The 26175-nt window shown below is 37.9% G+C and overlaps 1 protein-coding gene across 2 annotated transcripts; it reads left to right on the top strand.

Annotated features, from left to right (window-relative positions):
* Window positions 1-2: 2 nt before the first annotated feature.
* Window positions 3-25745, top strand: fbxo15 (F-box protein 15). 2 transcript variants are annotated; one of them, XM_062980586.1, is made up of 11 exons: window positions 3-138; window positions 8914-9131; window positions 12749-12856; window positions 14768-14872; window positions 16712-16969; window positions 17335-17544; window positions 18061-18190; window positions 19870-19949; window positions 21715-21860; window positions 23987-24111; window positions 25299-25745. In XM_062980586.1, the coding sequence occupies exons 2-11, from the start codon at window positions 9013-9015 to the stop codon at window positions 25566-25568; spliced, it is 1551 nt and encodes a 516-aa protein (XP_062836656.1). In that variant the 5' UTR covers window positions 3-138; window positions 8914-9012; the 3' UTR covers window positions 25569-25745. The 2 variants fall into 2 exon arrangements, with proteins under 2 accessions (XP_062836656.1, XP_062836657.1); XM_062980587.1 differs by lacking the exon at window positions 3-138 and adding an exon at window positions 5894-5911.
* The last annotated feature ends 430 nt before the right edge of the window (window positions 25746-26175 follow it).

The following is a 26175-nucleotide window of genomic DNA, read 5'->3' as shown; positions in this document are numbered from 1 at the left end:
TTGGACACACCGATTTGTTGATTGGTAGTCTGTCAGAGGAAACTACAACTACCATGATGCAAAGTGTCATCATACCTTCCAAAGCATTGCAAGGATTTTTCTTTCAATCTCTCCCTGCTCAATCCTTTCCTCCAAGAAGTAAGTCTAAGCAGCAAGTGCGCCTTCTGCAGGAAAAACACTTATTTTTAAGCTTAAGAATATACACAACATAATTCTGGTTTAATGCTAAGGAAAAAGGAAGATTTTCATGCCGTGCTTCTTATTACTTGTAATTAGTTAATATTACTTGTAAGTAATTACTTATTACTTTTTATTACTTGCACTTTAAAAAGGTAAAGGTTTCCCCTGACGTTAAGTCCAGTCATGTCTGACTCTGGGGGTTGGTGCTCATCTCCATTTCTAAGCCGAAGGTCCGTAGACACTACCAAGGTCATGTGGCCGGCATGACTGCATGGAGCGCCGTTACTTTAGGCTTTGTAAAATTTAAGAATCTCTTTAGGCTTTTATTATAGCCTGCCTGGTGAGTAGACACTGTGAGTAGACCGACATCTCTGCCTTCTTTTTGGCCATGTTATATCTTTATTTCTTATTGAACATTTCGTTTCCTTGTGGAAATTGTACATTGGATGTTTACAGTATTTGTGTACTTGGATGTTTACAGTATTTGTGTACTTAACACAAACAGTCCAGCATTAACAAGGAAAGGGAATAAAGGCCAACAGACATTGTTCCATTTTCAAAGAGTTGCTAGTTTGTCACAATACAGGTTGAATATCTTTTATCTGTAATGTTTGGAGCTTTCAAAAAAATTTTTCCCTGATTTTGGAATACAGTAGAGTCTCACTTATCCAACACTCGCTTATCCAACGTTCTGGATTATCCAACGCATTTTTGTAGTCAATGTTTTTAATATATCGTGATATTTTGGTGCTAAATTCATAAATACAGTAATTACTACATAGCATTACTGTGTATTGAATTACTTTTTCTGCCAAGTTTGTTGTCTAACATGATGTTTTGGTGCTTCATTTGTAAAATCATAACCTAATTTGATGTTTAATAGGCTTTTCCTTAATGCCTCCTTATTATCCAACATATTGGCTTATCCAACATTTTGCCAGCCCGTTTATGTTGGATAAGTGAGACTCTACTGTATTTGTATTTAGATGTACAGTAGAGTCTTATTTATCCAACATAAATGGGCCAGCAGAATGTTGGATAAGCGAATATGTTGGATAATAAGGAGGCATTAAGGAAAATCCTATTAACCATCAAATTAGGTTATGATTTTACAAATTAAGCACCAAAACATCATGTTATACAACAAATTTGACAGAAATAGTAGTTCAATACGCAGTAATGCTATGCAGTAATTACTGTATTTATGAATTTAGCACCAAAATATCACGATGTATTGAAAACATTGACTACAAAAATGCGTTGGATAATCCAGAACGTTGGATAAGCGAGACTCTACTGTATGTACATAATGAGATATCTTGGAGATAGGATCCAAGTCTAAATACAAAATGTGTAGTTTCATATACACCGTATCCATATCACCAGGAACTAACATTATACACAATATTTTTAATAACTGCATGAAACAAAGTTTGTGTACATATATTGAACTAACAGAAAGCAAAGTTGTCACTAAGTGGATATTTTCAGATTTGGGAGTATTTAATATTTTGGAATAGTAAATAAAAGATACTCAACCCCTACGTGTGTGTGTGTGTGTGTATAATACACACACACATATACTTAGCATCTTTTCCCAAGCGCCCAAATATATCCACATACCGTGTTTCCCCAAAAATAAGACAGTGTCTTATATTAATTTTTGCTCCCAAAGATGTGCTAGGTCTCATTTTCAGGGGATGTCTTATTTTTCCATGAAGAAGAATTCACATTTATTGTTGAACAAAAAAATGAATGTTTATTATATACTGTACAGTAGTTGTCATCACAAACCAGCATAACCAGACAAACTGAATCCTATCAAGAATTTCTTGTTACTACCATTATTTCCATGTACAACACTCTATGGTACATACATTTACCGATCCTGGATGCTCTGGTGTTCTGTTAGGCGGGCATGCTTCCAAATAAAAACTTTTCTAGGTCTTACTTTCGGGGGAGGCCTTATATTTAGCAATTCAGCAAAACCTCTACTAGGTCTTACTTTCTGGGCATGTCTTATTTTAGGGGAAACAGGGTAGTAACATATATATGTATGTATATGTATATATTAGTATATATAGAGAGAGGGGGGGGGACTTGTGACACTCATAAGATTAATAGGTTTATTTTAGGGGTGTACTTTTGTGAGTTGTCTGTTTCTTCAGAGATGGTACAATATCAGATGTACCGTAACGTGATGACATATTTATTTATTTATTTATTTATTTATTGAAGGGGACTCAGGGCGGCTTTACAAAGGCAACAAGTAGATGACGCATATGCATATACCTATTGATAAATAAACAAATGCATTAAAATCCAAACCAATTAAAATACAAACATTAAAAAATAAATTAAAATCATACAATCCAGGTTGTAGTCCAGGTCCAATATGAGTCATCATGTTATTTATAGTCTCTTATTGCACTGCTCCCATTTACTGGCCAAAAGTTTGGTCCCAAAGTCATGTTTTTAGTTTTTCCTGAAGGTCAGGAGGGAAGGGGCTGTTTGAATTTCACTGGGGAGGGAGTTCCATAGACGAGGGGCCACCACTGAGCAGGCCCTGTATCTCATCCCCACCAATCGCGCTTGTGAGGGGTGGGTGGGACCGAGAGCAGAGCCTCCCTTGACAATCTTACCTCCTAGGTGGATCATAGAAGGAGCCAGCACTTTGAATTTTGCTCGTTAGCCGACTGGCAACCAGTGGAACTGAGGCAACAGAAGGGTTGTATACTCCCTGTACGCCACTCCGATGAGCAATCTGGACGCCGTCCGTTGGACCACTTGAAGCTTTTGAACAGTCTTCAAAGGCAACCCCATGTAGAATGTGTTGCAGTAGTCTATTCGGGATGTAACAAGATAATGGACCACCGTGGCCAAGTCTGACTTCCCAAGATATGGGTGCAACTGGTGCAACAGTTTTAATTGTGCAAAATTTCCTCTGGCCACTGCCAAAGTAGGAACAGGAAATCAAAATACTTCATCACATGTAGGAAAAGTTGGACAAATCCTATTGAAGAAAATGGTCTGACACACCCAATATCACAGAATCATAGTGCATCTAACATAATAGAATCCCAACCGTGAGATATTAAAAATGGTTCACCTCCATGCTGTAGAATAATTCAATCTAAAACAACTTTAATTGCCATGGTTCAGTGCATAGTCTCAGGAACTTTAGTTTTATAGAGTCTCTAGTCTTTTCTGCCAAAGAGTATTGGTGGTTCACTGGAGCCTCTGGTGGCCTAGGGGATAAAAGCCTTGTGACTTGAAGGTTGGGTTGCTGACCTGAAGGCTGCCAGGTTCGAATCCTACCCGGGGAGAGCGCGGATGAGCTCCCTCTATCAGCTCCAGCTCCATTCGAGGACATGAGAGAAGCCTCCCACAAGGATAGTAAAACATCAAAACATCCGGGCGTCCCCTGGGCAACGTCCTTGCAGACGGCCAATTCTCTCACTCCAGAAGCAACTCCGGTTGCTCCTGACACGAAAAAAACCCAAAAAACAAACTACAGGTCCCAGCATTTCATATCATTAAGCCATGGTAGTTAAAGTAGTATCAAACTGCATTAATTTTATAGTGTTGATGCACCTTTGGGCTTCTCTTCTCCAACCTATATATACTCAAATTCCTACAAAAACCAACTTTAGAAAACTTTGCAATTTTATCAGTGATTTCAATATTATTGTATAGCAAATGAATTTGGAGGGAAGATTTGAAGAAAAATGGGATACTTTGATAAATCCCATTTTATATACAAAAGGTCTGAAGATGGTTTCTTATCACATTACATTTACAGTTGATTTTTACAATGGCTGTATGTATAGACTGTTCTTTAAAAGAATATTATGCGTTAAACAAAACAAACTTCTGGAAAGAAAATGCTTTGACACTAGTACACAACCTGTTAATTGCCTACCATATTGTGCACTGTTTACAGATGCTGAAATGTTTGTGCTAAACCAGTTTAAAGCCCTTGGAAGGTTTATGACTAGTGTTCCTGATACAGTGGTTGTTTTTGCATCCCATTGCACTTATATCCCACTCCCACAACTATGTAACTACATATATATTTGAAGTTTGAATATCGCATCGTACATCTGAGGATGCAGCTGAAGTTACCCTTAAGCAAATTTAATTATGTATAAACATGTAGTCTTTGAAACATTTAGCACTGACAACCCTAGCAGCTATCATTAAATTTATAAGGTCCTAACACTAGAAGTCAATTTGCTTAATAAATGTTAAGTACAGCGATATATGAAGTGTGATCCAGAATGTTTAACATCTATCTGATGTACTTTTTTTGCCAATCAGGGCTGGTCAAACACATGTTGCCGTTACAGGCAGAGTGATAAATGATGCCAGGTTATTCTGGCTGTTGCAATTAAAAAAATATCCCAAGTCTTTTTTTACCATCCCTGGCAGTAAAAATATAGGTAAAGGTTTCCCCTTACGTTAAGTCCAGTCATGTCTGACTCTGGGGGTTGGTGCTCATCTACATTTCTAAGCCGAAGAGCCGGCATTGTCCGTAGACACCTCCAAGGTCATGTGGCCGGCATGACTGCATGGAGCGCCGTAAAAATATAAAACAAACTAAAAATCTTAATAATTCACTACCTTTTTGTGCCACCAAATTGCTGATTGAGATGGGCATTCAACATCTTGTGGTGTGCCTTCATGTCATTTCTGACTTACTGTAACCCCTAGGTGAATTTATCATGGGGTCTTATTAATCAGATTTGTTCACAGGGGGTTTGCCTTTGCCTTCTTTTGAGGCTGAGAGTATGTCATGTCAGACTTACCCATGTTCATTCAGTGGGGTTCAGTGGCTGAAAAGGGATCTGAATCCTGGTCTCCAGTGTCATTGGGCAGGGCATCTTAAACTGTAGGCCTCGAATCCTAAATGGGGTCCCCTTAGTTCAGTGGTTTTTAACCTGTGAGTCCCCAAATGTTTTGGCTTTCAACTCCCATAAATCCTAACAGCTGGTAAACTGGCTGGGAATTTTGGGAGTTGTGGGCCAAAACACCTGGGGACCCACAGTTTGGATTTGATTATCCAACGCATTTTTGTAGTCAATGTTTTCAATATTTCGTGATATTTTGGTGCTAAATTCATAAATACTGTAATTACTGCATAGCATTACTGCGTATTGAACTACTATTTCTGTCAAATTTGTTGTATAACATGATGTTTTGGTGCTTAATTTGTAAAATCATAACCTAATTTGATGTTTAATAGGCTTTTCCTTAACCTCTCCTTATTATCCAACATATTCGCTTATCCAACAAGTGAGACTCTACTGTACATCGTAACTTGCAAATTCTCACTTGGCCTAGAGTGACGTTTTGACATCTGAACTTTGTTTTGACCTATGAACAGTGCAGAAAAAGGTCTCTTTGTCCCCTAAACCAGTTCCAATAGCAAGGCATAGAGAAACAAAACCTGGACTGGATTCCTAGCTGGAGCAGCTCTGGTTCTTCCTGCAAGGCAGAAACTCCAGCTCTATTTGGTTGCTTCCCCTGAACGTTCTGGGAGGAGTCCCATCTGGAGATTCCCCTCCAGAAATTGCAGCAGAGCCTCAGTCTAAACAGTGATTATAGGGCTTCCAGCAGACTGGAGCAGCCATTGTACCTCGTGGCTCAGTGCCTCAGCCTGCCTGCCTTTGCCTGCTTGCTACGTGTTCTTCTCCCCTTAGGGAGATTGCTGTCTACTGAGGAAGTCTGGGTCAGTTCCCTTTGTGTGCTTTTTATTCCTGGCATTGTATGTTTTGCTTCAAGAAGAGAGAGAGAGGGAGCAAGAGAAGGAGGTTGTAATTATGTATGAAGAAAATGATGCTGTGTTGTCTTGCAATAACACTGGCCAACATACATTTTGTTGCCTCAAATGTGCTTCCTTGCTACAGTGGCTGGATGGAACCAAGCACTGCCTATTTCTGAACATTTTATATATTATTTGTTATTTATAACATACATTTTCTTATTTAAAAACAGCTATCAAAAATTGGGGTGGTTTTCGGGAGGGGGGGCAGAACGGATTAACAGCATTTAAATGGGAACATTCGCTTTGTGATAAGAATGTTTTGAGTTAAGAACACAGTCACAGAACAAATTAAATTCTTAAGTCAAGGGATCACAGGGTTGTTGTATGTTTTCCTGGCTGTATGGCCATGTTCCAGAAGTATTCTCTCCTGACGTTTTGCCAACATCTATGGCAGGCATCCTCAGAGGTTGTGAGGTATGGAGAAACTAAGCAAGGAAGGTTAATACATATCTGTGGAAAGTCCAGGGTGAGAGAAAAGCTCTTGTCAGTTGGAGGCCAGTGTGAATGTTGTAGTTAATCACCTTAATTAGCATTGAATAACTTCATCTCCTGGCTTCTTCCTGCCTGGGGGCATCCTTTGTTCAGAGTCATTAGCTGCCCCTGGTTGATTCATGTCTGGAATGTTTTCAGAGTGTTGCTTCCCATTTACTGTTCTGATTTTTGAGTTTTTTAAATACTGGTAGTCAGATTTTGTTCATTTTCATAGTTTCCTCCTTTCTGTTGAAATTGTCCACATGCTTGTGGATTTCAATGGCTTCTCTGTGTAGTCTGACATGATAGTTGTTGGAGTGGTCAAGCATTTCTGTGTTCTCAAATAATATACTGTGTCCAGGTTGGTTCATCAAGTGCTCTGCTATGGCTGATTTCTCTGGTTGAGTTAGCCTTTCATGTTCTCTGACTCGTGTTTGGCCGCTGTGTTTGGTGGCCCCTATGTAGACTTGTCCACAGCTGCATGGTATACGGTAGACTCCTGCAGAGGTGAGAGGATTATTTTATTTTTTACCCACCTCCCTGTGGCTCGAGGTCAGTTACAGAATAATTCAAACACATTCACATTGTAAAAATACCACAAATACACATATTAAAATGTATTTTATAAAATATACGTATTATAATACACAAAACAGAGATTAAACAAAGGACACAAGTTTAAAATTCATGCTTAAAAACTGGCTGGATAGGTTTGCCGGAAGAGATAGGTCTTTAGATCGTTTTAAAATTCTGACAGCTCATTTAGCTGTTGGAGCTCTTCCAGCAGGTCATTCCACAGTTGTGGAGCAGCTGATGAAAAGGTCCTCTGGGTTGTTGTCACCCATTCGGGTTCTGGCAGGCTGGAGCAGACATCCTTCAGAGGACTTAAGTATTCAGGGCAAATTGTATAGGAGTAGGCAACCATTTAAGTAACCCGGACCCAAACTATTGCATTTTGGGCCAGAGGCTGAATATGTGAACTCGATGTGGACTCAGATAACCCAGTTCAAAACAGATACAGTAGAGTCTCACTTATCCAAGCTAAACGGGCCGGCAGAAGCTTGGATAAGTGAATATCTTGGATAATAAGGAGGTATTAAGGAAAAGCCCATTACACATCAAATTGGGTTATGATTTTACAAATTAAGCGCCAAAACATGTTATACAACTAATTTGACAGAAAAGGTAGTTCAATATGCAGTAATGTTATGTTGTAATTACTGTATTTACGAATTTAGCACCAAAATATCATGATATATTGAAAACATTGACTACAAAAATGGCTTGGATAATCCAGAAGCTTGGATAAGTGAGTCTTGGATAAGTGAGACTCTACTGTATTGTGGATTTTCTGCCTTGCTATTCTGAGTTATATGGCCGTGCTGAAGGACCCCTAGGCCCTTTCGACACTGCTGGATTATATGGCAGTGTAGACTCATATAATCCAGTCCCAAGAAGATGTGGATTATCTACTTTGATAATCTTGATTATAAGGCAACGTAGAAGGGTCCTCAGAAGTAAAAAGAAAATCCTGAAATAAAGCCACCCAAAACATTATTGGAATTATGTTGAACGTTACTCTTCCCCAAATCTATATTGGGTTTGTATTGCAAACAGCGACCCTCCTCTGGGCCCTTCCACACAGCCATATAACCCAGAATATCAAGGAAGAAAATCCCACAGTATCTGTTTTGAACTGAGTTGTCTGAGTCCACACTGCTATATATTCCAGTTCAAAGCAGAAAATGTGGAATTTTATTCAGCTGTGTGGAAGGCGCCTCAGCAAAGGAGCTCAGCTGCCTGGTTTGAATACAAGGGAGACTTTGCCCTTCCACTCCATATTTACCAAGAGAAGGAAAATGGCTTTCAGTATTACATTCCTCAACCCTCACCCGCCCCTCTCTTTTCCTTTTGGACCTTTATCCCTGTGTGATGTTGAATGGCTGCTTGTCTCTCATTTTCCAGCCTTTTGGAAAACCCAGTGAGAAGAGACAGCTTCTGAGGGAAACAGAGTGTGGGGAGAAGTGAAGCTGAGGGCCCTTCCACAGTCCTATATCCCAGAATATCAAGGCAGAAAACCCCACAATATCTGCTTTGAAGTGGGATATCTGAGTCCACACTCAAATAATGTGGGAATTTCTGCCTTGATATTCTGGGATATAGGGCTGTGTGGAAGAGCCCTGAAGGCCCTTCCAGACCAGGCCCTATATCTAAGGATCTGATCCCAGGCTTTCTGCTTTCAACTGGATTATAGGAGTCCCCACTGCCAGAAAATAAGGAATAAACAGAGATCTTGGGATATAGGGCCTATCTGGAAGGGCCCTGAGCGCTCTTTCCTCCATTCCTTCCTTCCTTCCTTTTGGATCCTTCCACAAAAGAGAGCCCACAAGTTTATTAACCCTCTTCCTTTTTGTTTGTTTTCCTTTGCTTTCCAGAGTTAGTCGCCCCGCCCCTCAGCACGGGGAGAGGGAAGAAGGAAGAGAGGCGGCGAGGCCTTTTCAGGAGGCCGGAAAGCCATTCCCTGAGGCGTCGTCATGGCGACGGGACGCGGCTGGATTTTGAGGCAGCACCTCCGCGGGCCTCCAGAAACCCCCCTCACTGTGCCTCTCTTTAAAGGGAACTCGGTTATGGGGGACGCCTGGGCTCCAGACAGGTATCTCTTGCTGCTTCTCTCCTTTGGGTTCTCTCAGGAGGGATTGTGGTTTATGTACTGCCTTCTTGACTCTATTGAGCAGGCATCTTCACACTGTCAATTTCCAACTATTTGGGCCTCTAACTCCCATAATTCCTGACCACTTAACAATGTAGCTAGGGCTTCTGGGAGTTGGAGGCCCAAACAGCAAGATGGCCACAAATTGAGGATGCCTGAAGTATAGATCTTGTCAGAGGACCCTTCCACACAGCCATATAACCAATATCTGGCTACCAGTATTTAAAAACTCTAAAATCAGGACAGTCAATAAAGAACAGCAATCTGAAAACGGGAATTCCATACAGGAAACAATCAGGGCCAGCTAACACCTCCCAACAAAAGATTCCCTCAGGCAGGAAGCATCCAGGCTTTGAATCTGCAAGGCTATTAAATGCTAATCAATGTGATTAATTGTAACATTCACACTTGCCTCAGACAGACAAGAGTTCTTTCTCCCAACCTGGACTTTCCAGATATATAAACCCCACTTTCCTAGTTTCCAACACACCTCACAACTCTGAGGATGCCTGCCATAGATGTGGGTTTATTTATTTTGTGTCAAAAGCATTGCATGGTAAATACATTTTAAAATGATGGGAAAAAAAGGAAAGCACAAGCAACTAAATAGTTTTAGACCCAAAGCAGGCAACAGCAACTGCATTGTCCGTAGCTTTAAACAACTCCTCCACTGTACATGAGGCAGGACATTGTGGGCAAGCATACATATGCGGAGTTGTTTGTTCAGCTCCACAGTCACACAAGGTGGAGGATTCCTCCAGATGTGGGTGAACCGTCAGGAGAGAATGCTTCTAGAACATGGTCATACAGCCTGGAAAGCTCACAGCAACCCATTTCACCTCACTTTCTGTCCCTGTGAGAATTGGATTTTATTTATTTATTTATTTCCATCCTGTTTTTCTCCCAAGATGGGACTCAGAGCGGCATACAGCATGTAAAATCAAGACAATTACCAACAAAAAGTACAAACATGAACCCTGATGAATGAGAGATTAACAATTTCAGACAATAAAACATTATGAACTCCCATTACCCATGACAACTTGCATAAAACTAGCATAGCAACATACTGTAAATTAAAAACATACCAGTTAAAACCCATGTAATGTCCTATTCCTTTATGTCGTGAAACAAACCAGTTGCCGAAGGTTCGCTATATCATTCACATATTGCTCATCACAATTATTGTCCTTCTACTGGTCTTCAGGGAAGGCTTGCTTCCAAAGTAAGGTTTTTACTTGCTTCCAAAATGACAGCAGTGAGGGGGCTGTTCTAATCTCTGGCCAACAAATTTGGCTTGTGGAAACAAGGATTGGTGATAAAACTTCAATGGAGGCACCTTTCCCCCATAGTCCCTCTTTCAGGAGTGAATTCCCCTTCTGGGTAAATTTCTCTGACTTTTTGTTGCTTCACCCCGGTTCTTAACTATGAGTCATTTGTAAGTCGGATGTTTGTAACTTGGGGACTGCCTGTATAACACAATCTAATAAAATCTAAAATAAAACAAATGCATTTTAAATAAACAATTAAATATCTGTGGGTGGATCTTAAGTTAAAATACAATAAACTGTCTCCCACAAATCCCCACCCCAAATCTCCCCAGCAGTGTTCTCCTCATCCTCCCCCAGACGCCTGATGGCAAAGTATTGACTTGACCTGACTGTAAAAGGAAAGCAGTGATGGGGCCATCCTGGTCTCTCTTAGGAGGGAGTTCCAAAGTCTGGAAGCAGCCACCAAAAAAGGCCCTCTCCCATATTCCACAAAACACACTTGAGCAGGTGGTAGGAGAGAGAACCTGCATTATATGAGTCTACACTGACCATATAATGCAGCTTTAAACTACATTATATGGTTGTGTATGAGTTAACCAGCACACAGGGGGATTGGTAGATGCTGGATAACTAGTTTCTGGTTGCTTGATTATGGTTGCTTGAGAGTTCCTGTTAAAAATAGGCCTAATACTATATCCTCACATTCTACTATATCATAAACTCTGTATTGACTTGATATGGAAAGATTAAAAGCAAATTAAGTCAAAGACAAATGTAATGCAACATAATAAAATGCAATGTTATTATAAAAAGCTTTTAAGAATTTGTCCCATTCTTCACTGTCATATAATCCAGATTATCAAAACAGACAACCCACATTATTTGCTTTGTACTGGATTGTAAGAATCTACATTGCCATCTAATCCAGTTCAAAGCAGATAATCTATATTTTATATGGCAGTGTAGAAAGGGCCTGTTTTTCTCAATTTTTGCTCCTCCAGATGCTTTGGACTGCAGCTCCCAGAAGCATTCTGGGAGACTGAGTCCAAAACATCTGGCAAACCAAAGGTATGCTCTTTCCCCCACAAGGTTCCCAATCCCTTTCTCCTTTGTGTAGTTAGTAGACATTAATCCTCCCAAATGTAATAACCATACAATCTAGATTTGGCATGTCAAGTGATTCCTAGGTAGAGATGTAAACTCCCTCTTTCTTGCTACTGGAAAAAATAGAGCAAAATGGAAAAAACACAGTCTTTTTTAAAAGCCTATATTTCAGGTGAGCATTTTTCATCAGCAGGTCTCTATCATATTCTTGTATGTGACAAAGTCCAATTATAGAGCATAACTGAGACCCCTTTTACACTGACATAATCTGGATTATCAAATTAGATAATCCAGGTTATCTGATTTCAACTGAATATATGGCAGTGTAGAAGGGACCTGAGCCTATACTGTCATATAATCCAATTCAAAGCAGATAATCTAAATTTTATATGGTGGTGTAGAAGGAGCCTGAGTGTCTTGTCAGAAGAAAAGATCCTGTGTTTTGAAACACTCTGGTACATCTCTCCCATTCTTTAATATAGTCTATAATTGTTCCCAATTTCTAATATGGGGAAGATGCCTGAATTAAATTATCGTGTTTGTAAATACTATTGCTATGCTTTTGTAAATTATTTCCAGAAAAAAGTCAAACTGAAAAAATCTATGTGTATTTAACATTCCATAGTTGAGAATTAAGGGAATAAGATGTACGCTATTGCCGTTTTTCTGAATTCAGTTGATATAGGAAAAATGTTGTACATCCAAACTTTTGATAAGCTGTCATCATTATAATTTTATTTCATTTATTTAAGCAAAACATTGGTCTTTCTAGTGGAAAAAAATCTGTATTTTATGGGCAAAGCAATATCATTATGAGTTATGAATGTGTGGTTTAGATGTCAGAAGATCTATTGATTCTAATTATGAGTAAAAACAAGCATCCCATGGGTTTTGTAGCTTGTTCTGTATAATAAGCATCAGTCTCCAGTGAGTTGGGAGTGCCATCTTCTTTTCTGCCCACACTTTTTTCAGTACATTACATGTAGAAGTAGCCACTGACGATTTGTCTGCCACATATTTGCAAGGAAAAATATTTCTTAACTGTTGTTATAGAGGCACAGAAGGAAAATTGGTATCTAAATAGTAATATTGGGATATCAATTATGGTTGGCCAGAAAAGATTTGAATAAGCTGTACTCAATACTCTCAACAGTTTTCTGTTACTGATTTTTTTTTGCCCCATAGTGCTTCATCAGAACAGTCTACTGCTTTGACTGGACAACTCTCTAGAATCAAAAGGATGCACATTCGAGGACAGAGTAGCAACTCAAGTTCTGTAGTCAACTTTGACAGGTGTAGTACAGGTTGCTTTACATTAAAATCTGATGTGTGATTGTTCATGTGTCTAACTCCCATTAAGCTCAATACGTTTTGATCTCCTATGGATAAATTTAGCATTCTAGTCTTAAAGTTATGCAAAAGAAGTAGATTGATAAGAACTCCTGTTTAAAATGACTTGGATGGGCTTTTATTGTTTCAAGTATTTTGTAGCTGTGCATATGTAAAATGCAGGCATACTTGGGGTAGGCTGTCATAGGTTTGGTGATGTATTTATCTCCTTTGAGACTCTGGAGAGTCACAAACTCCTATTACCTCTCAAAAATATTGTGGTGATGCCTAACATTTTATGTTACTTAAATGGCCAGTAGTACCAGTGGAGATTTGGTATTGACCATTATGTCACAACTAGATTCAAGTGAGAAAATAGCTTCTGTTCACTTCCTATTGTGAAATAAGGCCTTATAGGTCAAAGGAGGCCTCTACAGGGCTAAAAAAAAGTATGTGGGGATCATAACCCCAGGACATGTGGACCAGTGGTTTAGGAATGTTACAAAACATTTTCCACAAAAAAGTTGGGGGCAGGGAAAATGAGAAATCTAGAGAGGACCAATAGCAGCCTTGTAGTCGCCCATGGCCTGCATTTGGTTCACCCTTACTTTACATAAATCTGAAGATCAGAATGAATTCTTTTGAGGTTTGTTCATCAAAACCAACTCAAATGCTAAATTAATTTATTTCACCAGATCTAAGACACACGTTTTTCTCATTTTGGAGGTTCAAAAATGAGCAGTGTTGATGGTTTGGGACCGTAAGAAGGAAAAAAAGATGAACTTACCTTGCAGGGAGGAGGAGGACCACAGCCCCAAATGGCTCCAGTTTTGTTTTGTTTTTAAAGTTGGGTTGCCTCCAAGAAAGAGGAGACAGAAGGCATTCAACTCCAACAGCTCTGCCAGCCCCTTTTTGCGGCTCTGGTTGAGACCAGCTCCTCATCATGTCTCCCAGGCTCCCTAAGAGGTCCAACTAACTTCCATGTTGAACCAAAACAGGGCCACATAATACGTAGAATCGATGATAGTAATTTTGAAATTATGATTTATGAATCACATACTTATCGCTTTGTAAGCTTCCTGTAGATGTTGCAAGAAGTGAATTTGGAAAGAAAATACAAGATTACAGTCCATTAGAACAGAAAGTTATTTTACTTTTACTAGTTTTGTATTATTACAAAGTTTTGCAGTATTACAAAGTAGAAACCTTTCGCTTCCCAGCTCTCATCAAATCTGTAGAGAGTCCTTGAGAAATTGCATAGGCAGTTTCTTCATTTTGTTACCAAAACAGCTGAATATGCTTAATATTTTATCAGTTCATTTAAATGTGTGTTTGATATCGGAATATCAAAAGATAAAGACTCCTTAAGAGTTTCATTCATGTTCCAAACAACTTTCCAATTGGGAGCTTCTCTGAGACTCTTCTCCTCTTTGCCAAGGGAGAGAGAGAGGCATAAACCTCCATGCAGCTCCTCTTACCTTGAAAAGGTGGAAGTAGACATAGACATAAGAGTACATGATCTGCTGACATAAGAGAATGAGTGGGCCAATCCTTAACATTCTTTGATCTGCTAAATATGTTCCAAGAAGCAATCCAGTCTTTGGGATCTTAGGAGACTTACTAGTGCATAAAATGTGTTAAATTACATATTTCCTTTTTCATTTTATGTTTGTGAGCCATGGTGGAAAGTTTCATTGTGTGTGTGTTGGAGGGGGGGGGAGGGTTCTTTCTTAACTTTTTTACAAAGGCAGTTTTTAGTTATAAGACACATCTTTTAACTTTTTCTGTGGGTAGCATTAACTTCTTTCTCCCTCGTCCTGCTGTTTGTTTTTTCTGTTCAGATAACTGAAACACTTTCTCATCTTCATTCTCCAGAATGCCTCCAGAGATAGTGATGAAGATATTTTCCTATCTGGATGCTGAGTCTTTGCTGTGTGTTGGCTGTGTGAAGAAACAGTTTTACCATCTGTCCAATGACAAGTAAGAGATGGGGGTGCAGTGATTTTAATTTGACAGCAGTATAATCCAAATTCATTGAGCTTTTACATTTCAGATTATTGTGGAGAAGGAGGGCAGTACATATAGCAATTTGTAAGCGAGAACAGGTTCGGGTAGTGTTCTGAAGCACTGTTACTGCTTGCATTCATTTGAGTGTAGGCAGTTGCAGTATGAGGGCCAGATCAGGTATGATAACATAGGTCAGGGTGGGAATTTCCTTTGTTTGCTGTTTTATTGCTGTGTATTTGGAGGGCCCCACAATTCCCTCCTAAGCATGTATGGGAATTGTGATTGGAGAACTGGAACAAGTTGAGAATCCCTCATCTGGAATTCCAAAATTGCCCACAGGAGCGTTTCAATTGTTACATTTTTTCTTGTATATAAACTTGTTTCATTCCCAAATATATTACAAATATAGTGTTTAAAATTACCTTCAGGCTATATGTTTGAGGTATTTATAAATGGTAAATGAATTTGGCGTTTAGGATTGAGTCCCATTTCTCATTATATATACATATATGCAAACAGAGGTATTCCAAAATAAATAAAACCCTGAAAACATCTTATTCTTAGCATTTTGGATGAGAGATGTACGACCTGCAATTGTAAATAAATATATTAATACTGTTTCCCATTGCAATGTATGCATTCCCACCATTTCTATACGATGAGGACTGAAAAATGAATGACTGATCATGAGGGATAGCAGTACACAAGCATCATGTTTATTCTTACATATCCTTTGTTTACTATAGATATCAGTTAGTTGCTTTTCAGGCATTTATTTCTAGCAGCTTAATAAACAAAATGTTTTAATTCATGGCTGCTTGGAGAAGAGGAGAGGGAGATATAGATTTAACAGAAATTAGTAATTTGTATTTCTTTGACTTGAGAGTAGTTCAGGCACAGGTTCCAAACTTCCTGTGTGCTTAAAATATGAATATTGGGGCCCTTCCACACAGCCCAGAATATCATGGCAGAAAATCCCACAATATCTGTTTTGAATCGAGTTATCTGAGTCCACACTGCCATATATTTCAGTTCAAAGCAGATAATGTGGGATTTTATTCAGATGTGTGGAAGGGGCCTATAATTAGTATATGTTGTCTGCACTGAATACTAGCTTCATTTGATATTGTACTTCGGTTTGTTGATAGGCTGGACATAGCATTCCATAGTCTGACATGTAAATTACTTTCCATAGAAACTCTGCAGATATTGCTCAGGTTTTTAGTTTCATTTGATTTTTGAGACAACGAAAGGCAAATACCATATTCTGTAAGTGACATCATATAGGTCCTGTTTGCTGTAGACTGGTAGTTCTTTGTGCTTTCTTAAAATTGGTTTTATTATATTACACTGATGTTAGCCACTTTTATGCTTTTTTTAAAAAAAGATGGGCACAAAATTGAAAGACTGAACGAATAATAGGAAGCTTTTTCCTCCAGCAATCAAATTTAATGCATCAGCATAACAGAGTGTTACATAAAATTGGGTGGTGAGTGCTAATTAACTGAACTTGTAGCCGTCCAGATTCATTAATATCAAGGAAAAGATTGCCATTGGCACTGTACAAAGATGGATTCAGTCTTTCCTTTAAATAAAAATTTGGCAGTCTTTAAGTCTTTCCTAATCTTCAGTTATGACAAAGATAATCCTGGGGGCGGGGGGAGGAGTGCTCTCCTATTCTTTTAGACTATAAATTGATTTGCAATTAAATTTAATAACTTTTTTGAAAGATTTTAGTGTTATATACATTAGAATTTGACAATGGAAAAATACGAAAAACCTCAGCGGTGGTTGTGCTTGTCTTTCTCTTAGTGCCATTTGGTATAAAATATACTCTACGTCATTATTACCAACAAGAAAAAAGTGGTCGATCAAATCTGTTGAGGAATCAGTTGCTGAGAAACCAACAATCTGTCTAAACCTTCCAGAGTTCCAGAATAGAGAGTCAGGATATTGGAAGAAAGAATATATTGCGAAAAAAATAGCTGCTGGCAGAGCAGCTATAATTCGGCTTCTGAAACCAATAAATACCTATACTGGGCTTCCACTTAAAACAAAACAAGCTGTCAGGTAAACCATGTTACAAAATATATCATCCATAAAAGATTTTCTGTTTTAAAGAGCCTACATATTTTCTTTATGGAAAAAATGAGGAAATATTTCAGGTGTATGTACACTTACTGACATTTGGTTAATGGTTAATTATGAAATAATTTCAATTTTATAAATGTATATTTCTCATTTGTTTGCTGGCTTTGATCTTGCTCCTAGAGATGATGTTTTGGTAGAAATGAGCTTTCTTCGTGTGAGGCATGCACATAAACATGCATGCATACAAGGAACACACTTACATTATAAATACATCAGGAACTTCAGTTCACTTATACTTTATTGATAGTCTAAAACTTTATTACTTCCCCTTTTTTCTATAACAGGGCCTCTGGTTTGAGATGGGTGATCATACTAAAGGACAGACATGGGAAGGAGTATGTAATGGATCAGGCAAACATTTCATTTAATGAGACTTCTGTTACTTTATCTTGGTGTTGTGCACATTGGCCTTCTTTAGAAACATTATCAAGCTTACAGTTATGTGGAGTGACCCCAGTGCTTCTGGGGAAAAATAAAGTTCATCTTAAGAATGGGTAAGTTTAAAATAAAATTAATTGTTAGTTTTAATAGGGTTAATTAATGGAGAACAAAACAGCGCAATGCCATTATGTGTAGTGTTTTTCTCCCTGTGGCTGCCATACTGTTAAGGTAGAAGGAACACAAAGAAATGTGTATCTGCAGCTGCCTATGGTTATAACAGCATGTTGCTTGCAACTATGGCCTCAGGAAGTTCCTAGTTACAAGGAAATAGTATTGATTTACCCCTGTGTGGTTTTCATCTCACTACAGTCACTGCATGTGCTTTTGAAAAATTAGAACACAGGCAATGATTATTTGCTGCTGTTGTGTATTGGAGGTAGAAGAGAATAATGTTTTGTGTTAAGTAAAATTGATCACCCCATCTGTAATCATTGCTGTGTTATTTCTATAATTTGCTCTAAGTAGAATGCAACAATTTTCCCTTTACTGTATTATAAAGTCATTATGGAGAAGCTGACAAATTATTGAACTTCCATTTTTTGTTCTACTAATTTGATGTCCTTTGAAAGACCTTGGCGACGTTCCTTAATTTGTGAATATGCGCTGGGTAATCTGACTGAAGAGGCAGAGGTGATTGGTTCTGATGCACTTGTTGTTCTTTACCGTTTTGACCAAGGACTTCTGTTGGGACTGTGGAAAGTAAGTTCACTTTCTCTGTAGGTTGTTTATGGGATTTTAATTGTGTTTTTGTTGTAATTCTTCATATGTAAATGTAGAACATATATTCTACTGTATCATCCATCTTTTATTTTACAAAAAAGTAAAATAAAGTTGATCGTAGTAGAATTACATTGACGTTTCTAATGCTATCTGTTAATTTGACCAGGTGTGATTTTTTTATCTTGGTTTTTATGAATATGTTTAAGATATTTCCTTTAATATACTTAAGATAGTTCCTTCAATTCTAAGATGCACCTTTCTCCCTAAACATTTCCAAAAATGGGGTGTGTTTTAGAATCTAATGTGTATGTATTTTTGTTGTTGGTGGTGGTGATCCTGAAATTAGGATGCATTTTACAATCAACAATGCATTTTTTACAATGCATTTTACATTTGAAGAAATATGGTATATGTTTAGTTAAGATTCATTTTTTGCTTTCTGAAGGACCTTGCAAAAACCACTTCTGGATACTCTTTACCTGGGAAAACCCTGTAAAATTCATAGAGTTACCATACATGATGTTTTAACTGATTATGTATTGTGGTTGAATGTATTTGTATGAATTTTATATGTTGTATGCCACTTTGAATCCCACCCATGGGAGAAAGGTGGGATAGAAGTGAAGAAATAATAATAATAATAATAATAATAATAATAATAATAATAATAACCTTAAAAGGTAGTGGGAAATGAGCACGCAAAAATACTGGGACTTTCAAATCCAGACTGATAAAGTTTTGGAACACAACACACCAGACCTCATGGTTGTGGAAAAGAAAAAAGTTTGGATTATTGATGTCGCTGTACCAGGTGACAGTCGGATTGACAAAAACAACAGGAACAACTCAGCCGTTATCAGGACTTCAAAAGAGAACTGCAAAGGCTCTGGCATAAACCAGTACAGGTGGTCCCAGTGGTGATTGGCACACTGGGAGCCATGCCAAAAGATCTCATCTGGCATTTGGAAACAATAAACATTGACAAAATTACGATCTGTCAACTGCAAAAGGTCACTTTACTGGGATCTGCACGCATCATCCGAAAATACATCACACAGTCCTAAGCACTTGGGAAGTGTTCGACTTGTGATTTTGTGATACGAAATCCAGCATATCGATCTCATTAGTTGTGTCATACTATGTCTTTGTGTAAATAATAATAATAATAATAATAATAATAATAATAATAATACATTGTCAGGTGGTTTGAAGGCACACATACACAGTGGGGTTATATAACCTCAAAACGTTCATAAAAAAGGAATATCAATATTTTTAAGTAAAAATGATAACTTGAGCATCTGAGCATGGATGGCTGGCCTTGTCTAATTGTAAAAGCATACTTTAGTGAGAAGCACCAGCCCTAGTATGTTCATATCAGCCCAAGTTTTCAGGTTATATGCCTCTGACACAATTCCCAGTAGTTTTCTGGGTATCATTGGAGGTGTTTTTGGGTATTAGGGTTTAGTTTTCTGGGATGTAAGAGTGGTGTTTACAACACTTGCCATATATCAAGGTGTAATAATACACTGCTGCAATTCTGGAGCAGAAAGAAGGGTGCTTTTTATGTTCTCTTTAAAGAGCTTTGGGGGAAAAGTAACTTGGGTTAAAAGTCTGGCCTCTATAAATCAGTTTTATTTATTTATTTTCTTTTAAAGAAAGGTGGTATTGCTTTTGTTATGACGAGCCTTCATTGCCACCAGCTCATTGAAAGAAGCATCCTTGGCAGTGCTACAATGTAAGTACATGGTTTATGAAGTTTCAGTGGGGTTTATTCATCAAAATTTAAAAGAAGGAAAACATAGGATTTTGGACCTTTGAAACATGAATGTGAATTTCATTAGGTAGTATTTATAGGATCTGGGTTGCAAATCACAGCAGTGGTGATTGTGGTTTTTAATGATTTAATAGTATTTAATGTGTAGGCCTACTGCCAGAGTGCAGTCATGTAGTTTCTAGATACAAGTAAATAGTATTGATTGACTCTAGTTGATGGCAGAGTGTAGTCAGATGTGTTGGTTCTTAAGGAGAAGTTCAGTGCCTGGGTCTAATTTTGGCTCTTTTCTATGTATCACTCCAGATAATGGAGTTAGATCTGATCAATGGATTTGATTCTTGCACAAGGATGAAGAGGTCAAAACTTCACAGTAGTGAATTGATACCAGGATAAAACTGATTGTATCTGTTCTACTGAATTGCTCAGTGCCACCCCCCTTCTTTACATTCAGCTCTTATTGGTTAATTTTGACTGAGGTCGACATGAAGAGCTTCCCACTAGTTATACTCAGAATTTCTCTTTTAATAATTTTAAGAAAGCAAATGTTTGTCTGAGATTCAAATATAAGTGTGTTTGGTGGTTCCTATGTAGACTTATTCACAGCTGCATGGTGTACGGTAGACTCCTGCAGAGGTGAGAGGATCTCTCTTGTCCTTCGCTGAACAATTCTACATTCAGTTGTGGACAAGTCTACATAGGGACCACCAAAGCAGTGCCCAAATATGAATCAAGGAACATGAAAGGCACTGCAGACTAACTCAACCAGAGAAGTCAGCCGTAGCAGACCACTTGATGAACCAACCCGGACACAGTATTTTATTTGAGAACACAGAAATGCTGGACCACTCTAACAATCACCATGTCAGACTACACAGAGAAGCCATTGAAATCTACAGGCATATGGACAATTTCAACAGAAAGGAGGAAACAATGAAAATGAACAAAATCTGGCTACCAGTATTTTAAAAACCCTCTAAAATCAGAACAGTAAATAAGGAACAACACTCTGAAAACAGAGGCATTCCAGACACGAATCAATCAGGGCCAGCTAACACTTCTAAACAAAGAATTCCCTCAGGTAGGAAGAAGCCAGGACATGAAGCTGGCAAGGCCATTAATGCTAATCAAGGTGATTAATTACAACATTCACACTGGCCTCCAACAGACAAGAGTTCTTTCTCCCACCCTGGACCTTTCACAGATGTATAAACCTCCGTTGCTTAGTTTCCAATATACAGTACCTCACAACCTCTGAGGAAGCCTGCCATAGATGTGGGTGTAATGTCAGGAGAGAATGCTTCTAGAACATGGCCATACATCCCGGAAAACTCACAACAACCCAGTAACCAAAGATTAGTAGGAAAAATAAACACTTGCAACTCATACCCAACAAAAATCAAGCCAACCGACTATAGGGGAGTCATTTCTTATTTGGACTATTTTTGAGGATGGCTCTTTCAGGGAAGAAAGTTTTATCTATATTGGTAAGTTTCAAAATAACTGAAAATAGCCAAAGTCCTCCACACACAATTATGATAACACAATGTAAGTTAAAAGGTTTGGGGTAAAAAAAACAGTTTGGAAAAAAATGGTTTGGTAGCCCCTTTCTTTGCCCCATATAGCATGATGTTTGCTAAGCTTGTTTTTATTTCACACATGGGTTTTGCACCCTCCTTTTTATTTAATTTATGTATGTATGTATGTATGTATGTATGTGATATTTCAGGAGGCATGCTGAAGTCCCAGATAAAGCTATCTTGGATGACGTTGATCCAGAATATGGCATGCATGGCTATCAGCTACATATTGAATTGCACAACAGAGGAAATCCGTACATGTGTTACACTTTCCGTGGTTTGTTTTGTAAAAGAGGTACTACTTTTAACTGTATGCCTGATTACAACAATTCTAAGTCAGAGCTGGGCAATTTTTGTGGGGCTGGGGGACCTTTTTCTGGCTAGCGTTTTTATGTGTGTGTCAGGAGTGACCTGAGAAACTGTAAGTTGCTTCTGGTGTGAGAGAATTGGCCGTTTGCAAAGACGTTGCCCAGGGGATGCCCGGATGTTTTTGATGTTTTACCATCCTTGTGGGAGGCTTCTCTCATGTTCCCACATGGAGTTGGAGCTGACAGAGGGAACTCATCCATGCTCTCCCTGGGTTAGACTTGAACTGGCAACCTTCAGGTCAGCAACCCAACCTTCAAGTCAGCAGTCCTGCTGGCAAAAGGGTTTAACCCATTGCGCCACCGAGGGCTGCACTCTGGCTAACTGATCTAAAGGGAAATAGGTAGATTTTTTAATCAGTAACATTAAAACATATAAGTGAATAAAAATTGATATCTCATGTTTAATGTAAACATATACAAACATTTTTATAAGACAAAAATAGCATTTGGAAATAAAATCTCTCAGCCAACTAGGAATTAGTCATTATATTAAAAGATTAATTTATTCCAGTGCATTAAATATTGTTCCATTAATTACAATCTATTTTGAATTTTAAAATGCATTCAGTATACAGTAGAGCAATACATGAGTTGCAAAATATTGTGCTCCAGCAACAGAAGAAGTCTCAAATTAAAGGTTTTCTGTTGAAAGAGTTCTAGCTCTGCTTCTAATATTTTATTTCTGTGTATGTAAGTATGAATCAAAATTACACTGCATCTTAATATTGAAATCGTCGTAAATTTTAAAATGTCAATGTCCAGCATGCATTTTAAAACAGTTAAAGATTAAATATCCACAAAGTGTGTAGGTGCTTCTCTTACCTTTTTTTTCTTTGGACTGCACAGCCTAGATGCTTAAAAGTACTTGCATGGAGAAGGCTGGAGATGTTCCAGGTTGTGCTTTGGCAGGTGGCCATTTTGAAAATTTTGTGATCTGTAACTTTGGCCTGATACCCCGATTGAACAGTAAGAGTGACATGGCCTGGTTCTGCAACATTATTTCTTCCTTTTGTTGTGAATTTGATTTGTTTTATGGGACGCATTCTTCACAATAATAATTTTTAAAACCCTGTTATATAGAGCAGCAGTTCCCAAAAAGTATTCTGCAGAACCCTAGGGTTCCATGAAAGCATTGTAGGTGTTTCATGAAAAAAATATTTAAAATCTAAAAAAAAATACCCCCTTTTTAAAAAGCCTGTGCCAGAGTATGACGATTTTAATGATTTTATCAAAATTCAGTGTATCTCTTCTTTAACAACAAAATTCTTTATTTTCAGACCTACTTTATACAAAACACCCTGGTAATAGGAGTAGATGAAAAAAAGAAGAACTGTGGGTTCACAGGGTGACACTGTAAACATTTAAAATAATTGGAGTGTTATATAGAAGACGTAGGATTAAATGATAAGTCAAGGTTCAGGAGTTTATTTTTTTAGAACCTTTGACTTGTGCCGTCTTTAGTCGAGAGAAGCAGAATGCAGGTCTCAGACATCACACTATTTTAGAAGTTCACTTAGCATGGTTCCACAGGCAAAATATAGCTCTGTTCAACTTGTTCAGACTCCATAAACTCATGACCAGTAAATTGGAACTAGTCTGAATGAATCAGAGAAATTGTATTAATTATAGTTAGTATTAATTCACCTAGATATTTATATCTACACCATCATTGCATGCTAGTTGCAAATAATTTCTCTGTACACACAAAAGAGGCCTGATAGAGATTTCCAAATGAATTGTTCATTTCATGTTGAAAATGCTGGCTGTTGGACCAATATGATCCATTGAGGCTTTTGTTTTTATAGCAATAATAATGTTAAAAACATTGTTTTGACACCATTGTGTCTGGAGTACTGTAATTGTTTTTTGTTGGTTATTAAATGAGCTTTTGCAATTTAAAATATATCTGAAGACCTATGTCTGCCGTCAGACCTACCCAGTCAGTTTTAACGATGAATTTAAACTCGCATCTTGTGTTCACTATATTTTAATCTTTGTTCTGTCTATTTAATACATGTATTTCATAGAAATAAAATTATTATTATTATTACAGATTTCATTAAAAATGGATACATGAGGCTTGCTGTAATAAGCTACAAAAATCACAATCAACACCTACCTCTTGTTGGAAATGTTGGATTGACTTGGAGGGTGGATGCATTTGAAGGCAACATTGAGGTAAAGTATGGTGAATCTGTTACATTTAAAATACAGGCCGTCCCAAAGTTATAAACATCCAACTTAGAATCGACTCATAGTTAAGAACAGGGGTGAGGCAACAGAAAGTGAGAGAACTCTAACCCTCGGAAGGGAAATTTTCTCCTGAAAGAATGATCATGGGGGTCTCAACTGAAGCTTTCTCGCCAATCCTTGTTTCCACAACAAGCCAATTTTTTCAAAATCCAGTTCTTACAGGGACAGAAAGTGAGGTGAAATTTTCTAAACAGGGGCCCAGAGAGCAAAACAAACGCCACAGGGGTGTTCCCACTTCCCTATGCTATCCAAAGCTAAAAAAGATGTATTTTTGGCTGGGGTTACACTTAAAGAATGTACCTATTCTGACTTGCATACAAAAGCAGCTTGAAAACAAACCTACAGAACCTATCTTGTTCATAACTTGTGGACTGCATTGTACTAATCATGTAAATGAATTAGAATTCCAATTAACAACATGAAATAGACATATTCAGCAGTGTCTTGAATGTGTTTTATGCCATATTTATTCAGTTCTAATGCCATTGAATGTAATGCACACAGGTGCTTATTACAAAAAAGGATTTGCTGTCAAATGTAATACACCTCATAGTGCAGGCATAAAGTGCATGAATAAAATTATTTTGCCCACTTGTGAAAGGGCAACAGTAGCCATCAACATAGAATTCTTGAACCTGAATTCACCTAAGAAAGCCTTCATCAAGAAGTGTAATAATAAACATGTTTATGATCTAATTGATAGTTACATATTATGGATGTTTTATGTTAGGTTTCATATGTATGTGAGGCATTAAATTTTGCCATAAATAGTTTGGAAGCTGCTTTGAGTTCCCTGCTGGGGTGAGAAAAGCGTTATACAAGTGAAATAAATAATAAAAATTAAATTGTCAAGTAAACTTGGAACAAGGTGCTGTGTGTGTGTTGAATGTAGTGCTTGTGTTAGTGGGACTTTCCTTACAGTTAATGTTATCTTCCATTCTGTGACTGTGTAGTATTTCTAAAGGTATCTGTAGTTTTATGGAGATAATTTTAGACATCCAGTTATAGTAGTACTCATTATGAATATGGCATGTGGAGAAATATTAAGTATGAAGACTGAACTTCTCTTTTTATTACACCCTCCCCTTTGTTCCTTTTTCTTTGATATGTAGAATTGTTTTATCATGGATGCAACCATTCTGGATGATTCACAAAAACCATTTTGGTGTATTAGTGCTCCAGTCAACATGATTCTATCTCCCAAACCATCCACTTTGTATCAATATTTGGGACCCAAGTATTACGTTAGTCATGTGGATTGCACTGGGAAAGTATACATGGAGCTGGTGTGGATGGAAGAAACAAATGAATACTATGTAGTCAATCTTATCCTTTATTTTAGCACACAGAAAGTTAATAGCTGGTTTGGCACAAATTACTGATGTTTTTCTTGATTGTTTGTAGTTTTCTTAAAACAATTTTTTTGTATGTATACTTGTTTTGAAAACATATGTTCTGTATTTTGCAATTTACAAAAGTTCTGTGAATTAAAAAGAAAAGACTTTATGTTGGGAGCACCTTTTATTTCTTGGCGTAATAAAAAAGTAAATAGTTTTGAATTCCTGGACTACATGTCTTAGTGCATAAATTCAATACTTTAATAAAACATTAGGGCTGTGTACAGATCTGTTTTTCAAAATGGGCTCCGGCTGATTCGGCTGTTTTGACCAGCTATAATGACATAGACACCACCACCACCATTTTTTTCAGCTGCATACCACGTGGCTGCTGACCACAGCTACTTTTGGTTTCATTCAGTTACACATGAAGCATGGAGAGGCAGCAGCATGCTTGCATAGGGTTTACCTGTGAGCCCTGCCTGTTGAGCCAACCAGAACAGAAGAAAGCCATGAAGTGTCTTTGGCCAATCTGGGCCTTCATTTTTCTGTTGCGAGCAGGCTTCTAGGACAAACAGATTGTGCTCCAGTCCGCTGGTGATTTAAATTCTCTGTACCGCTTGCAGCTCTGCATCGCTTGCCTTGCTTTTTG

The sequence above is a fragment of the Anolis carolinensis genome, chromosome 4 (genome assembly GCF_035594765.1).
Source record: "Anolis carolinensis isolate JA03-04 chromosome 4, rAnoCar3.1.pri, whole genome shotgun sequence".
Lineage (NCBI taxonomy): Eukaryota > Metazoa > Chordata > Lepidosauria > Squamata > Dactyloidae > Anolis > Anolis carolinensis.
Note: the sequence above shows the minus strand (reverse complement) of the source record. Positions and strands in the feature narration are given on the sequence as shown.

Coding starts and splice junctions, on each gene's coding strand:
- fbxo15 (XM_062980586.1), top strand. CDS start 9,013: ATGGCGACGGGACGCGGCTGGATTTTGAGGCAGCACCTCCGCGGGCCT. Junction 16,970..17,334: donor AAAACAAAACAAGCTGTCAG/GTAAACCATGTT, acceptor TTTCTATAACAG/GGCCTCTGGTTTGAGATGGG. Junction 19,950..21,714: donor ATCCTTGGCAGTGCTACAAT/GTAAGTACATGG, acceptor GTGATATTTCAG/GAGGCATGCTGAAGTCCCAG.